The sequence below is a fragment of the Heptranchias perlo genome, chromosome 38 (assembly GCF_035084215.1).
Source record: "Heptranchias perlo isolate sHepPer1 chromosome 38, sHepPer1.hap1, whole genome shotgun sequence".
In the NCBI taxonomy this organism is placed as follows: Eukaryota; Metazoa; Chordata; class Chondrichthyes; order Hexanchiformes; family Hexanchidae; genus Heptranchias; species Heptranchias perlo.
Window position 1 is genome coordinate 20,011,874 of NC_090362.1, and position 14,081 is coordinate 20,025,954.

Genomic DNA, 14,081 nt, shown 5'->3' on the forward strand with positions numbered 1-14,081 from the left:
TAATTCAGATATTAATTTTAAAATTGTATTGATTTAGAGATTTCCCAACAATGTAAAATGCATACTGTCTGTATAAAATGGATTTTTTTTTAGAAGCCTTGGGTTAGGATGTCCAGTTGTTGTGTAGTTCTTGCCAACATTCTTACTGAATTACATCCCTGCAGTTCATTCATAGGCGTTGCGGTGAATTCTATCTGCTCAGGCTCAGACAAGGTCTCTTTTGTCTCCTCCAGCTCTGCTTATGCGTCTGAAACCACGGACTACGACATCAGGGTTCTGCTGAGGTTTCCCCAGAGGGTAAAGAACCAAGGGATCGCCGACTTCCTCCCAAACAGACCACGACACACTTGGGAGTGGCACAGCTGTCACCAGTAAGTCAGCCGGAACGCCAGTCACCGGACGTTGTGCGCGGGTGTTGGGAGAGGGAATCACCCTTTGGAAAAGGGGCGAATTAGAATATTCATTCGTACAAAATCTGTGGAAGCACTATTGGCCTAGGGATTCAATTAAGATCAAATTACGCCTACACTACAGTAATTATTTCCGTATAATGGAACTGACTTGAAAACTTTGTTGGAAAGATTACAGCTCATTTAAAATGTCAAGTGAGAAGGTTAAGATAGTGATTGTAAGATCGAATAAATAATGGCAATTAACGTGTCTTTCATAATTAAATAGCAGTCATTAATATTTATTGAGGATTTTTTTCTAATCATGTTTATTTCGCATGTATCTTTTGGTTTCTATTTCTTATTCCATTTAAATTTAACCGGCTCGCCGGTCTAGGGGTATGATTCTCGCTTTGGGTTGGCTGATTAAAATAATGCGAGAGATCCCAGACGAGCCTTCATTTTAGATTCAGGAACTGTCCCTCGAGATTGGAAAATTCCACATGTCACTTTGCTTTTTAAGAAAGGAGAGAGAGGGAAACCAGGGAATTATAGACCAGTTAGCCTAACATCTGTTGTGGGGAAAATGCTGGAGTCTATAATTAAAGATAGGGTGACTGAACACCTAGAGAATTTTCAGTTAATCAGAGAGAGCCAGCATGGATTTGTGAAAGGTAGGTCGTGCCTGACAAACCTGATAGAATTTTTTGAAGAGGTGACTAAAGTAGTGGTCAGGGGAATGTCAATGGATGTTATTTATATGGACTTCCAGAAGGCATTTGATAAAGTCCCACATAAGAGACTGTTAGCTAAGATAGAAGCCCAAGGAATCGAGGGAAAAGTACGGACTTGGTTAGGAAGTTGGCTGAGCGAAAGGCGACAGAGAGTAGGGATAATGGGAAGGTACTCACATTGGCAGGATGTGACTAGTGGGATCCCGCAGGGATCTGTCTTGGGGCCTCAGTTATTCACAATATTTATTAACGACTTAGATGAAGGCATAGAAAGTCTCATATCTAAGTTTGCCAATGACACAAAGATTGGTGGCATTGTAAGCAGTGTAGATGAAAACATAAAATTACAAAGGGATATTGATAGATTAGGTGAATGGGCAAAACTGTGGCAAATGGAATTCAGTGTAGACAAATGTGAGGTCATCCACTTTGGATCAAAAAAGGATAGAACAGGGTACTTTCTAAATGGTAAAAAGTTAAAAACAGTGGATGCCCAAAGGGACTTAGGGGTTCAGGTACATAGATCATTGAAGTGTCATGAACAGGTACAGAAAATAATCAGTAAGGCTAATGGAATGCTGGCATTTATATCCAGAGGACTGGAGTACAAGGGGGCAGAAGTTATGCTGCAGCTATACAAAACCCTGGTTAGACCGCATCTGGAGTACTGTGAGCAGTTCTGGGCACCGCACCTTCGGAAGGACATATTGGCCTTGGAGGGAGTGCAGCGTAGGTTTACTAGAATGATACCCGGACTTCAAGGGTCAAGTTACGAGGAGAGATTACACAAATTGGGGTTGTATTCTCTAGAGTTTCGAAGGTTAAGGGGTGATCTGATCGAAGTTTATAAGATATTAAGGGGAACAGATAGGGTGGATAGAGAGAAACTATTTCCGCTGGTTGGGGATTCTAGGAGTAGGGGGCACAGTCTAAAAATTAGAGCCAGACCTTTCAGGCGTGAGATTAGAAAACATTTCTACACACAAAGGGTATTAGAAGTTTGGAACTCTCTTCTGCAAACGGCAATTGATACTAGCTCAATTGTTAAATTTAAATGTGAGATAGATAGCTTTTTGGCAACCAAAGGTATTAAGGGATATGGGCCAAAGGCAGGTATATGGAGTTAGATCACAGATCAGCCATGATCTTATCAAATGGCAGAGCAGGCTCGAGGGGCTGAATGGCCTACTCCTGTTCCTAAATACGGTGGTTAGATATTGCACCCCAGCTGTCTGTACTCACCACAATGTGCTAGAAATTGCATCCCATGGGTTAGTGTCCAGTAATGAATTGATGTCATTTAAAACGCTCATGTTTTGGGGTCGACCTTGACTCTGTGCGATCGTGTAAAAGGGGTGATAGCGAATCAGCAGCCTGGTTTACATCTGTCCCCATTTTTATTTCCGTTGAAGTCAATGCCTCGTCAGTATTAAGGCCCACATTTTTCCTCTTGTGTACAAACAATCTGTAATGTTTTTCTCTTGATCTATGTGCAGACAATATAATTTCTTGAATGGTTTTAGAAGGACCACAGAAACTGTTAGTAGGAGCTTGTACTTGGCAGTAGAGGCAACAGAGGGTCAGCTTGAACAGAACCACCCAAATCTCATTGTTAATAAGATGAATTAAACCTTCACTATGCTGCTTCATAACCTTGTATTAAGGAAGAAGAGACAAACTTTACAATAAAATTGAGCCAATTCTACTGAAATAGCGGAATTACGAACATTTTGGAATATTGATTGTGCTTTTAGCTTTAAGCTGAATGTGTCAAAAAACGAAAGGGTGTATCTGTCCAGTCAGATAAGGTGCTGCCTCCTCACACCTATAGAAATGTCATCTTCAGTAAAAATATATTCATTTTGAAATGCTGCATATTTTTAGGGCAAAACTAAATGACATACTGTAGAGTTTACAGGATCCTGTACAGTTCAGATACAGAATTTCATGTTTAGATAATTTGATGCTTTATCACCTGATGACTGAATCAAACATCAAACCTTGGTTTTCCTTTTCGTAAATATTTGAATTGCAGAGCACCATCTTATTGAACAAGCACACGACTAAAGCCAGTGAAACCTTATCGTCAGGTCACAAGATTGATGATATCATACAGATACTTATTATTCGGCATTAATTCTTTAATCCTTCAATCTGGTGCTGGTTAATCAAATATTTACAAAACAAAATCACCCAGCGATAACACCCAGTTTGCTTAAATATACTATAGTGTAGAGCTAATTTGCATTTACCCTGTACTTCCTATTGTACAATCTTGGCTACACCAAAGAAACTGGTAAATCTTCCTTTTCTCTTTCTATGAATTGGGCTGTTGAATGAGCCACCAGTAGACCCAAGATATGGTGGAGATAGGAATCCGCCTCGGGAGGCAACGCTAAGCGGGCGGTATTGCATCAGCCGCCTGTCACACCCCGCCCGATATCCAGTTCTATTGAAGTCAATGTTACCGAATGTTGGGTGGTGAGCATGATGGGAGACCCATGTAATACCACCCAGGATGGATATTCACCCCATGGTCTCTTTTCGAACCTCATAAAAATGCTCCATGAATGAATTCCTTTTGGTAGTTGAATACGGGAATGCTAAGTGAAGCTTGTGTTAATGTTTTGTGGTGTGTGTGTGTGTGTGTGTACTAGTTGATCTGTGACATTGCACTCGGGGGAGTCAAAACCAACTGTAGTCATTCAGTGCAGCGTTGGTTGTTGGAAGGTGGGCATAATTGGTACCTGGGTGCTGGTAATACAGCTGTAATTCAAACTCCATTTTAATGTCATACCATCCATGCTTATTTTTATGAAATAGAATACTTTCATATTATTTAATACTATTACTTATAAGTAGCAAAACATTCAGGAATTTTGGAAGCAGAGAGGTGCAGTTCGTTGGAGCGTATGGGTTTCTATGTAGTAGAGGCTGGGGAGCGGGTGACACAAAACTGAGGTGCTACACTGCCTCCACTGGTGGGAGGGTGTAATTAGAAACATAGGAACAGGAGTAGGCCATTCAGCCCCTCGTGCCTGCTCCGCCATTTGATAAGATCATGGCTGATCTGTGATCTAACTCCATATACCTTAATACCTTTGGTTGCCAAAAAGCTATCTATCTCAGATTTAAATTTAGCAATTGAGCTAGTATCAATTGCCGTTTGCGGAAGAGAGTTCCAAACTTCTACCACCCTTTGTGTGTAGAAATGTTTTCTAATCTCGCTCCTGAAAGGTCGGGCTCTAATCTTTAGACTGTGCCCCCTACTCCTAGAATCTCCAACCAGCGGAAATAGTTTTTCTCTATCCACCCTATCTGTTCCCCTTAATATCTTATAAACTTCGATCAGATCACCCCTTAACCTTCGAAACTCTAGAGAATACAACCCCAATTTGTGTAATCTCGCCTCGTAACTAAACCCTTGAAGTCCGGGTATCATTCTAGTAAACCTACGCTGCACTCCCTCCAAGGCCATTATGTCCTTCCGAAGGTGCGGTGCCCAGAACTGCTCACAGTACTCCAGGTGCGGTCTAACCAGGGTTTTGGATAGCTGCAGCATAACCTCTGCCCCCTTGTACTCTAGTCCTCTAGATATAAAGGCCAGCATTCCATTAGCCTTCTTGATTATTTTCTGCACCTGTTCATGACACTTCAATGATCTATGTACCTGAACCCCTAAGTCCCGTTGGACAGCCACTGTTTGACAATTACCGTGTGACAAGTTGACATAGGCAATTTCCATTATAAATGTGGACGTAGGAATTTGTAATGGAGAAGTTGGCGTGAAAGTGTGACAAAATGTGGTGACAGGAAGTGCAGGCAGACATAAGAGTTTTAATGCTATAGATATATCTGTAACAAATTTACTGTGCACTTCGTGCACTTCTTATTTGGGCGTCACCACTCTGTGACACACAGTCACGCCTGCAGCTGCATTCTTTGACCACTAGATGGAATTTCATAAACCCAGGAAGCTGCAGATCCCCATACTGCAGAAATCATGGCTGCCATTGGCAGGACCACTGTGAGGTAAATGTGGTGTTAAATGGTGAAGCTACAACTCAGGACTGCATGCATGCTAACAGCGGAAGCAACATGCTCTGCAGTCCTGCCACATCCAGTCGTGAATGGTGGTGGACAATTAAACAACTAACGGGAGGAGGAGGCTCTGCAAGCATCCCCATCCTCAATGATGGCGGAGTCCAGCACGTGAGTGCAAAAGACAAGGCTGAAGCCTTTGCAACCATCTTCAGCCAGAAGTGCCGAGTGGATGATCCATCTCGGCCTCCTCCCGATATCCCCACCATCACAGAAGCCAATTCGATTCACTCCACGTGATATGAAGAAATGGCTGAGTGCACTGGACCCAAAGGCTATGGACCCTGACAACATCCCGGCTGTAGTGCTGAAGTCTTGTGCTCCAGAACTAGCTGCACCTCTAGCCAAGCTGTTCCAGTACAGCTACAACACTGGCATCTAACCGACAATGTGGGAAATTGCCCAGGTATGTCCTGTCCACAAAAAGCAGGACAAATCCAATCCGGCCAATTACCGCCCCATCAGTCCACTCTCAATCATCAGCAAAGTGATGGAAGGTGTCGTCGACAGTGCTATCAAGCGGCAATTACTCACCAATAACCTGCTCACCGATGCTCAGTTTGGGTTCCGCCAGGGCCACTCGGCTCCAGACCTCATTACAGCCTTGGTCCAAACATGGACAAAAGATCTGAATTTCAGAGGTGAGGTGAGAGTGACTGCCCTTGACATCAAGGCAGCATTTGACCGAGTGTGGCACCAAGGAGCCCTAGTAAAATTGAAGTCAATGGGAATCAGGGGGAAAACTCTCCAGTGGCTGGAGTCATACCTAGCACAAAGGAAGATGGTAGTGGTTGTTGGAGGCCAATCATCTCAGCCCCAGGACATTGCTGCAGGAGTTCCTCAGGGCAGTGTCCTAGGCCCAACCATCTTCAGCTGCTTCATCATTGACCTTCCCTCCATTATAAGGTCAGAAATGGGGATGTTCGCTGATGATTGCACAGTGTTCAGTTCCATTCGCAACCCCTCAAATAATGTAGCAGTCTGAGCCCGCATGCAGCAAGACCTGGACAACATCCAGGCTTCGGCTGATAAGTGGCAAGTAACATTCGCGCCAGATAAGTGCCAGGCAATGACCATCTCCAACAAGAGAGAGTCTAACCACCTCCCCTTGACATTCAACGGCATTACCATTGCCAAATCCCCCACCATCAACATCCTGGGGGTCACCATTGACCATAAACTTAACCGGACCAGCCATATAAATACTGTGGCTACAAGAGCAGGTCAGAGGCTGGATATTCTGTGACGAGTGACTCACCTCCTGACTCCCCAAAGCCTTTCCACCATCTACAAGGCACAAGTCAGGAGTGTGATGGAATACTCTCCACTTGCCTGGATGAGTGCAGCTCCAACCACACTCAAGAAGCTCAACACCATCCAGGACAAAGCAGCCCACTTGATTGGCACCCCATCTACCACCCTAAACATTCACTCCCTTCACCACCGGCGCACTGTGGCTGCAGTGTGTACCATCCACAGGATGCACTGCAGCAACTTGCCAAGGCTTTTTCAACAGCACCTCCCAAACCCACGACCTCTACCACCTAGAAGGACAAGAGCAGCAGGCACATGGGAACACCACCACCTGCACGTTCCCCTCCAAGTCACACACCATCCTGACTTGGAAATATATCGCCGTTCCTTCATCGTCGCTGGGTCAAAATCCTGGAACTCCCTTCCTAACAGCACTGTGGGAGAACCTTCACCACACGGACTGCAGCGGTTCAAGAAGGCGGCTCACCACCACCTTCTCAAGGGCAATTAGGGATGGGCAATAAATGCTGGCCTCGCCAATGATCCCCACATCCCATGAACGAATATTAAAAAAAAATCCATGGACCTAAGTAATCTGAAGTAAAAATTTTCGGTTGCAGGGAGATAATTGCTAAATATAAGCAAAGGCCAAATACCGAGAGTTAAGCTTTAAACTGCCAGCTGCTCCGAGGAAATTCTGATCACTCTGGGCTCAAGGTTTCAGCTGTCACACTGTGATGCTAATATATTACAGTAAGAATGCTCAGATATTTGGAGTATTTACCATATTATGGTATGAAATGAGACTCCCTCCTTGCCCTTCTCCCCATTATTTCTCTCCTGTTTTTTAATATTTTACCATCACCTAATTTTTAGCAACTATATCCTATTCTAACTATTCTATTCCTTCCTGCTACTTTTATAAACTTAAACATTTTTACTTAATCGTTCCCTCTGCCTTTTGAATCCCATTATCCATCCTGGAAATGTGGCCCACATGGAAAATTGGCTCCTGGCTCCCAAGACCAATTATTCAACCAACCAAGTGCCAGAATACTCAAATTTGACATGATTACATCATAGGTACATCCAGGCCAACCTTGGATGTGCCTATTAATTGTCAACCCTGGACAGGCCATCTTGTCCATTATGCCAGCAACTCGATTGCATCCAGATGTAGTAACAGATCTGTGATGGCGTGAGCTTTTCGTGGGATTTGATCTGACCTGTTTTATCTCAACCTTGCTAAGTTAACCTCCATGTTGTTGAGATGAAAGACCCTGTGGCTTTTAAGAGTGGGTGCAACCCTTAAACAGTTTCCCGCCTCACCCTTTCCCTTAAATCATCGGATCATAATTGGGTTAGAACAAGACACTTTCACTCCGGGGATCAAGATTCAAAAGTAGCCCACACTAATAAACCTCTTCTCTCTTGGGTATTGTAAGAGACTGATGGGCAATGAGTTTCGGCAGTTTTAATTCTGTTTCTGATTGGCAGTGATTCATAGCACAAACTTCCTCCATATTTATCACTAAGTGTGGCTATTTCTAGGAAAAGCTGTGTTCTCTTATTTTTCAAGTAGATCTCCACCATTATTTCACTGAACCTGTCACATTTGTGACCGGTACTAATGCATTTTTTTTTATCATGTCCAGTGGGTTAGCCTATGTTTAATAATCCATTGTTGTAGCTCATTGCCATTAATTGCCAGCAAGTTCTCACTAACATTACATCCTATTTCTTTTTGTTCTTTAAGAAATATTGTCTATCAGCCCTTAAAAATCGCTTTAATGAGCTTTTTCCTCTTGGCTGGAGATTTGCAGACCATCCATTATTATACAACAGCAAACTTGCAAACTATGTGAAGTATTCCTAACAAACAAGTCGAAAGTTCACGACTACAAAGGCGCGACTGTGCTAGTGTGGATAAATGATCTCCAAGTTTGCACAAATCCACCGTAATACTTTGCCCTTCTGCTGAAATGTCACGACCAAAAAAAAACCCCCCAGAAATTCCTGTAACTAAATTGTTAGCCATCAAAAAGGAGAGAATGAAGTCATATAACAACATAATTATTCAAACATCAAAATGGGAAACCAGAGCCTGTATTTATTCACCGATGTACTGAATGCCAGAAATATCGAGCGTTTTCAGATCTCTATGGTATGTCGGTCTCTGTTGGCTGTTATTTTAACCAACAGTTGCATGGCACACTTAACTTACAAGCCCAGCAATCTTTACTTGCAGTGATCCTCGCAGTGTTCTGATATTTGCCATTGATGTCAGCTTTTCCACTTAATTCCCAAAGCACTAAGAAAGAAAGAACTTGCATTTATAGAGTGCCTTTCATGACCCCAGAATGTCCCAAAGCACTTTACAGCCAATGAAGTACTTTTGAAGTGTAGCCACTGTTGTAATGCAACAAACACGGCAGCCAATTTGCACGCAGCAAGCTCCCACAAACAGCAATGTGGTAATGACCAGAGAATCTGTTTTTAGGTGTGGTTGATAACCATAGCATTTGTGCTAGCTAACCTTGTGAAGCTGCTAGTTATTCAGCAGGCTTGAGGTTTAAGAGAACATCAGTGTTTGCACAAAACAAGGTGAGGTGAGGGAAGACCTCAGAAAAGCTGGGTATTATTTTGTCACATGGAAGCAACACAAGTAAGGTTCCCAATGTGAAGTGCATTACGGTCTACTCTTAATTTAAAGTTTCTTAATTTAAAGTTTCTTAATTTAAAGTTTCTTAATTTAAAGTTGCTTAATTCAAGATGATCTGATTCCTGTGAAATTCCCACTTTATTGTGTTATTTACATTGCTTAATTCGAATGATTGAATAATTCACCTTTTTTATTAACTATGGGGGAAAAAAAGAACAACTTTGAATTACCATTGTGAGTTGAATATCACTGAAAACGTGCATCAGTGATTTTCCAGCCGTGACACTGCTCCTTTAACTGTGTGCCCGGTGACAGATTCTGTTGCAATAATTGATTTGAATATCCACAATTTTCCTTTTGGTGAATGTGACGCCTTTTATTTAGTTGGCTAATAGATGGCGAGAGCTTTTCACAGCTGAAGGATACAGAGAAACATTGGGCAATTTTAACCTAACCTGCCCGTTGGTTAACTGAAGGGATCGGGTGGAATGCTGGTTTTATATCCTGCCCGATTTTACTCTCCATTGACGTCAACAGAGATTATTATTGGGCGGGGAGTAAAACCAGCATTCCACCCGATCCCCTGGGATTCCCGCCCGGCGAATTAGGTTAAAATTGTCCCCCGTTGTTACAGTTTGAATAAATGTGGTTTCAAAACATACTGTAGCCTCTAAAACAATTTCAAATCCTTGGGTAGTTGCATGTATATTTTTTGAGAGTGGTTCCTGATTGTTGCAGGGAAAAAATGTAATTGTGTATCTAAAGTATTTCACTCAGTTTACCCTGACTGACATCCATGGTACTGTTGATTCAGGACAAAAGGGTTATCTGAGCTATTGAACTCTGCAGACCTGGCTCACGTGACTATCATTTGGGACTAAGCTGTGGAACCTCCAGAGAACGCTCGCACTACAAATGCCATGTACTTCCAATTTAAGAATGAATTGTTCAACTCTCTGGAGATCTGCAGGTCACATAGATTTGTCTTGTACACTGTCAGCTTAAGAGATGGACTTAAGTGGCTCCTGGAAGTTACACCATTGACGTGGGGCAGGAAATCGTTTACAAGAAATCAGGAAATATCTGCAAACAAAGAGGGAAGATAAGGAATCAGCAGCAGTAACAAAGAGCCAATACAGAGGAGACAGGCAGGATTGGGCATAGTGTTTGAGAAGGTAGACTTTTTGTATTTGGGATGTGGATATAAATCCTGTCGGCTGAGTAGAGACAATATGCTTCTGTGCTCCTGAGAGGGTGGTACAATATGTTGTTACTTTATCTCTGGAATCTTGGGTTGAATTTAGCTCTTGAAACCAAACATTTTTGCTATTTTCCTTCACTGGGGTGAGTACTTTTCTAATTGAAATTACTCCCTTACAGTAAGCTTCCGTTTAAGATGCAGGGCGAATCTTCAGGACATGAAACTAGAACCATGTGATTTTAATACATAATATCAGACACAAATGACCAATTAAGGATGTCCACTTAAAATTCAAACATTTGAGTGCATCGTCAGGAATCAGAATTGGATGCACATCCATCTCATTAAGCTCCGTAAACTGGTTTATTGGAACAGAAGATTCTATAAATCTACTCAAGCAATCATGCCAGCTGTACACTCCATCAAAAGGAAAATACTGTGGATGCTGGAAATCTGAAATAAAAACTCAAAATGCTGGAAATACTCAGCAAGTCAGGCAGCATCTGCGGAGAAAGAAACAGAGTCAACGTTTCAGGTCGATGACCTTTCATCAGAACTCAAGGGTTCTGACGAAGGGTTTCTTTCTCCACAGATGCTACCTTCCTTACCCTGTTCGCCTTCCAAAAGATGATGGATTTAAAAGCAGAGCAACGCTTGTTTTGTAAGCTAACTGTGATGAGCTCTCACACCCTCCAAAAATGAGCTAAAACCAGCTTAGTCCTTGATTCGAACCAGTTTATTGTCGTGAAGAGAAAATGGGCGCACGACCAAGGTCTAAATTCAATATGCTTCAAAAAAGAGTTATGTCTCCTTCAACCGCCTTTGTTTTCCAGTGAAGTAGTTTCCCCTCACATTAACTAGTTATTGCAGGAGAACCAGTGGCAGACTAAAAATAAATGGTGATTGGAGTAAAGTGAAAAGTGTTCACATGCGTACACAATGGGGTAGGAATTCACCTTGCATGAGAGTGTAAGATGGACGGTATTGCATTGGGTGCTCCTTATTCACCCCACCCGATGTTACGTTCCAAATGGAGCTGAATATTGGGCAGGGCATGTAACAGGCGATCAGTGTGATATTGCCCATTGGCAAGATGGATTTCTGTCCCAATGTGTACATATGAGGTCACATGGGGTCAGTGGAAATCTTTTTCTTTAACAACTTGTGCCAGATTTGCGTTCCTGTGGATTTTTTTTTTCATTGTTGAAGGAACTGTAGATATTAAAGCAGAATCCAGACAAAACATACCTTTACAGGGCCCTTACAGAACCTTTACTGGGGCTGCTCTTCTCAGCTCAATCTGCCAAGTGGGGATTTATCCCTTGATGAACCTGAGCTGTTCTTGAGGGCTTGACAGATCTTTTAAATTTAAAGATCTATCACTTTGATATCAAATATAATAGTCACTTTGATGTAAAATGTACTTGGGTGTTTTGTTTTAATGCTTTTCTTCAATCTTTGGGCAACGTCCCCTCTCTGGCTTCCTGGGATGAACTCTGTCTGACAGGCGAGTAGGATGACCTTTTCAGACATCACCTGTGTTGATCTCATGGCAGCCACTGGGGTATCCTGAAATGCTACGGAAGTTGTAGCCTCTGTCCCGTCTTTCCTTCTCCCCCAGTGACTGGACGCTTCACCTCTACTTAAAGAAAGACTTACATTTCTATAGCGCCTTTCACGAGCTCAGGACGTCCCGAAGTGCTTTGCAGCCACTGGGGTATTTTTGAAGTGTAGTCACCCAGCATCCGTCAACCCAGCCAAGCCTGGCAAGTTGGCATTCGGGCTCTGGGGCCAAGCCAAGTTCACTTTGGCAGGAGCTGGGATTCAAACCCATCACACACCCCCTCCCCTCCTTGAACTACACTTTATTAAAAACTTTAAAAGGATTATGTTAAAATAGCTCCAACTTAAAGCAGGTGGAGTGTGTGTGCATTTCACCTTGTTTAGTGCTAAAGTGCCAATTCCTGTCCTCTGCAACGAACAAACGGTGGGAAAATGTATAAACGTACTTTCAAAGTTCTGAAGCACAGAACTTACCGCTAGCATAATGAAAATTATTTTGAGCTGACTTTATTATTTATTTGCTCATTTTCTCATTTTACAGCTGTAAAATCCCCTCCAGTCTCCAGTCCTACACTGAAAGCTATATATATATATAACATATAATATATCTATATCAATTGCTCTTTTTCACTGTCTAGGGGTAGGGTTCAAGTGGAGGATATTGCGATTAACAGGACATCGTGGTCTGATGTAGAAACGGAGGTCAAACATAGTCTGTTAACGGGAATCAGCAGCTCTCTGAGGAGTTTCCAGCAGGTTCAGTACCTGCACGTCAGAATATTGGGCAGTTAGAACGATATGTGGTGCAGTACAAGCTATTATAAGGCCCAGAATGTGCGAAAAAGATTGTGTGAACGTACACGCCATTATTAATGCCCAAATCGGCCAGTAACTTGTGGCGGGGAAGAGATGCCCCATGAATTGCGAATCGCCACAAGTTGCTGGACAGTTTGCGCTGCTCCGTCTAAAGCTTCGCGAAAACGGCATCTCGTGCGTAACCTCCCCGTGAGTTTCATGAAGCTGCTGAATTTGCATATTAATTACCCATTAAACTCGCCACAGATAGTAATTAAAAGTGTAAGTACCCTTTTAATGAAGTGGCAGTCATTAACAATTAGCAATCAACCCCTGTGGTCCAGAAATGGAACATTTTAAACCGTGGAGTCTCATTCCTTCAGGTAGCGAATTGTTGGAGATTTTAAATTTATTTTTTTCTTCTCCATTTTCCTTTTAGTTTCTTTTTCTTTCTCTCAATCCAATCATTCTTTCCCTCTCTTTATTTCTCTTCCTCTACCTGATTTGATTCTAACTCATTCTCCTTCTCAGTCCTTCCTCTGTTTCTTTCTCTATCCTTAAATCTCATGCCGTTACCAGTTCGAACTTCCAGCAACTTACTGGGCAAAAAGATTTTGAGCGGAAAGGCGAGGGGAGAAGTCTAATAAACCGGGCACACCGCGAGATGCTCCACTCCAACAAATTCAGGCCCAATATTTTAACTTACATGTATATTTTTGGCTAAGGAATATCATTAATGCATTGATGGCAGATGCATCAATATGTTTACATCAGGTGGTATAATGGTTCTACCAGGATGCTAAGATCTTCTCGGTGACCTGTGGTGGAGGTTGTTCCTGGTTGTTTCAGGGACTGTGTTTACCAGCAAAACTTACTCCCTGCCCTTGATATCAGGCAGTAGCAAGCATACAAGTGAGTAAAAGAAAGAATTGTCATTTATGTAACACCTTTCACATCTGAGGAAGTCCCAAATCACTTCACAGTCATTGAGTTACTTTTTGAAGTACAGTCACCATTATTTTCCAGGAAAACATGCAGCTAATTTGAGCACAGTAAGGTCCCACAAACAGCACGCAGATAAAGGACCAGTTAATCAATTTTTGGTGGTCTATATTGAGGGATAAATGTTGGCTAGGACTCGAGAAGAGCTCCTCTGCTCTTCCTTGACTAATAGCATGTGATATATTATGTCCTACCAAACAAGCAGATGGGGCCTCTGTTTAACGTCTCATCTGAAAGACGGCACTGCCAACAATGCAGCACTCCCTCAGTACTGTATGGAAGTGTTAGTTCTGGAGCGTAGGAACAGAAGTAGGCTATTCAATCCTTTGAGCCTGTTCCACCATTCAATTAAATGATGGCTTATCTGTACCTCAACTTCA

At 42.5% G+C, this 14,081-nt stretch overlaps 1 protein-coding gene across 1 annotated transcript in view; it reads left to right on the forward strand.

Moving 5' to 3' along the window:
* The window catches only part of loxl1 (lysyl oxidase-like 1), a 65,516-nt gene that overhangs the window by 26,168 nt on the left and 25,267 nt on the right, over window positions 1-14,081 (forward strand). Inside the window, exon 3 of the mRNA XM_067973636.1 lies at window positions 234-371. Within this exon, the coding sequence (XP_067829737.1) occupies window positions 234-371 (138 nt within the window). The remainder of the gene's footprint in view (window positions 1-233; window positions 372-14,081) is intronic.